General features: G+C 29.8%; 1 protein-coding gene across 1 annotated transcript; it reads left to right on the top strand.

The window, feature by feature from the left end:
- Nucleotides 1-695: 695 nt before the first annotated feature.
- Nucleotides 696-3,187, top strand: LOC107619715 (deacetoxyvindoline 4-hydroxylase-like). Its single transcript, XM_088500478.1, has 3 exons — nt 696-1,497; nt 2,047-2,368; nt 2,782-3,187. The coding sequence occupies exons 1-2, from the start codon at nt 974-976 to the stop codon at nt 2,309-2,311; spliced, it is 789 nt and encodes a 262-aa protein (XP_088356604.1). The 5' UTR covers nt 696-973; the 3' UTR covers nt 2,312-2,368; nt 2,782-3,187.
- The last annotated feature ends 283 nt before the right edge of the window (nt 3,188-3,470 follow it).

The raw sequence follows: 3,470 nt of genomic DNA, 5'->3' as shown, positions 1-3,470 counted from the left end.
ATTCAGTGGGTAGAGAAAAGTCATCAAACCATGGTATTTGAACCCGGAGATTGGATTTGGATTCCTTGGAGGAAAAAGAGCTTCTCAATCAAGATTTGAGGACGAATCTTTTTGAAGAGGGAGAGAATGATACGTGGTCAGGAGGACATTTTCGTCATCTTAGAGTTAAGGGATGGAATGATAATCTTGTCATAGTCAAGAATCTGAATTCTAGAAGAATTGTGTCATGCCAATCTTGGAGCCCATCTTAAAAATAGTGGTGTTGAGAGGGCAACAATTCATAAGTACCATTGGGCTAAGGCAAGACAACAAGAAGTCCAATAAAACTTTTCGAATTCAATGAGAGACAAATTTTATTAATTTTTGAATTTTAGTCATTTATTTTTAATTTTTTGTGCGGTTAGAGTTTGTTAGAAAATTTAATTTACTTTTGATTTGCTTAGTAGTATTTTTAGAGATTTTAAATTTAAATCAAATCTGATCTAATCTTATTAGACGATTATTTTGTATTACGTATATATGTCTGAAAAATAATAATTTTATATTTAAATAGATATCTAATTTTTGTATATTTAATTTACAACTATTAATTAATTTGATTATAATTTTTACAAATTTTCACCCCTTTTTTTTTTTCTTATGGCAACTTAAGTTCATAAACTCGATAAGTTTAATTTAAAATAGTACTAAATTCCGGCGTCAAAAAAGACTTCCAGAGAAGCAGAGAATGACATTAGAGAGATAAGGTTGAGGAAAAAAGAAACTAACCACATGTTTTTATGAATAGCGCAATGTGCTGTTATCAGAAAGAGAGTGGAATTGAAGAACATGATGGCTACTGATGCAGAAGAAAATCAAGTAGAACACGACTCTTGTTATGACAGGCAAATAACATTACACCCGCGAGGTTTCTAGATACCATGAATTAAGTTCTTAATTGAATAAAGAAATTTTATTGAAAACAGAGTGAAACATGGTGGAAGTAGATCATGAAGATGGAGGTTATGATAGGAACAAGGAATTAAAGCTTCTTGATGAAACAAAAGCAGGTGTGAAGGGTCTTGTTGATGCTGGTTTGACTAAGTTACCAAAGATATTCGTTCATGATAACCATAAAGTCAACATTTCTTCTTCTTCTTTTTCTGCTACCAATGTTAGTATTCCAGTTATTGATTTGGGATCACTACACGAAGAAGGTAATTCACGCCATGAGATCGTTCAGAAAGTCAAAGATGCGGGTGAAAAATGGGGGTTCTTTCAAGTGGTCAACCATAAAATTCCACAGAGTGTTTTGGATGAAATGCTTGATGGGGTGCGTAAATTTCATGAGCAAGATGCTAAGGTGAAGAGAGAATTCTATTCACGTGATATTACAAAGAGAGTGTTCTACAACACCAACATCAATTTTTCTACTTCAGAGGTTAATTGGAGGGACACCCTCTATTGTTTATTGGCACCAGGGCCTCTTGACCCTCACCAACTCCCTTCAATTTGCAGGTGAGTAGAACTCTAGCTTGGTTTAGATTGGTAGAGGCTCACTAATTTGGATTAGTTAAGTGATTAATTTATTCGTTCGTTTAAACAAGTATCGAGAAGTTTAAATCTTACATTGTGTATGCAGTAACCATTTATTGGCTGCAAACCCTTAAATAAAACTCTTATTTCGGATGGATTAGTTCTTGACGTACCGAATTAGAGAGATATCGTGAAAAATTTTAAAATATAAATAATAATAAAAATTATTAGAAAATTTGATATATTTTTGACTATTAACTTTTTATAAAAATAACTCTACATAAATTTTTGTCTATTAATTTAACTAAATTATATAAGAGCTATTTCTTTTCTTTAAGTAAGGTGATGGATTTGATTTTTGTTTAGAAGAAGCTAATTAGCTTTCTATTTCATTTTTTATATTTTTATTATTTAAAATTTTGTATAAAAAAAATGTTAAAGAAGAGAAAATAAATTTTGAAAGATAAAAACACAAACCAAAAATGTGAAAATTATTTGTTTCCATGACGTGCGAGATTAATTTGTTTGCAGGGATGTAATAATTGAGTACTTAGATCATCTTAAGAAATTGGCACTGACGCTGTTAGAATTGCTTTCGGAGGCATTAGGCCTAGAAGGCAATTACCTCAAGAACATAGATTGTGCTGAAGGGATTTTCATGGTTGGAAATTATTACCCTCCTTGCCCTGAGCCTGAACTCACTTGGGGGTTAAGTTCTCATACAGATATGGGGTTTGTAACTATTCTTCTACAAGACCAAGTTGGTGGACTTCAAGTCTTTCATGAAAACCAATGATTTGATATCACTCCCTCTCCTGGTGCTTTCATCATTAACCTTGGTGACATGATGCAGGTGATCATAATTTTATCATTCTTTTTGTTAGTGATTTATATCAAAACTAAAGTATATTTTTTATCTCTAATATTTATAATTTTTAATTTTTTAAAAAAATTTTAATTTAATTTTGTTCTTAATATTTTTATTTATGTCAAAATTATTCTGAACGTTAACTCTATTTAAAATATTAGAGACAAAATTAAAAACATATATGAGTAATTTTGATATAAAAAAAAATTCATTAAAAATAAAAAAATAAAAAAATTAAACATTAGAGAAACGTACATTAATCTTTATATTTGTATATCGAATTTAATTTTTATTTTAAACAAATATATAATCATGTATTACTGTGTTATATAATATTCCACAAAATAAATAGTTAAGTTGTTCAAGTGACCTATTTAATGTCTTAGTACTGATTACAGCTAATCACAAATGACAAGTTTATGAGTGCCAAGCACAGAGTTGTGGCTCAAAAGGTAGATCCGCGAGTTTCGGTTTCATGCTCTATGAGACAACATGTTCAGGATGAATGTCTAAGAATGTATGGACCAATAAAAGAGTTGGTGACAAAGGAGAATCCTCCAATTTATAAGGAAATGAAAATATCGGACTTGGTTAAACTGGTGTATACCACAAAGCTAGATTACGATGTCTCCTCTCCACTAAAACACTTCAGGCTATGAAGCATCAAGAATTAAAGATACTCCTGTATGAAACTAAATTATAAACTTTTTTGAGGAATGTTAGAGTGAAAGATTCAACATTTCTAATTTTAAAAACTCTCATATCTTGTGTTTAAATAAAAGTCTCTTCAAAATTTATTTGGTATATGCTAAACTAGATGATGTGAAGAGTTATTTATGGAATATTAAATAAGAATTCTAAAATTGATTGGAGTATAATTTGGACTCTAAAAATGACGTGGCATCTAACATAAGTGTGATTGTACTATTATAAATCTCATGACCACGAAATATTTGAATTTGTTTGAGTGTTATTAAGTTGTTAAAAAAAATATTGTAATAATATATGAAATTATTAGTTATGAATTTTTGTAATGCAATTATTACATGAAAAATGATAATATTACTTTCAAATTGATGACGCAACT

This window comes from Arachis ipaensis, chromosome B9 (genome assembly GCF_059453495.1).
Source record: "Arachis ipaensis isolate K30076 ecotype BB chromosome B9, ASM5945349v1, whole genome shotgun sequence".
Lineage (NCBI taxonomy): Eukaryota > Viridiplantae > Streptophyta > Magnoliopsida > Fabales > Fabaceae > Arachis > Arachis ipaensis.
The sequence above is the reverse complement of the archived record's forward strand: the minus strand, read 5'-3'. Positions and strand labels throughout refer to the sequence as shown.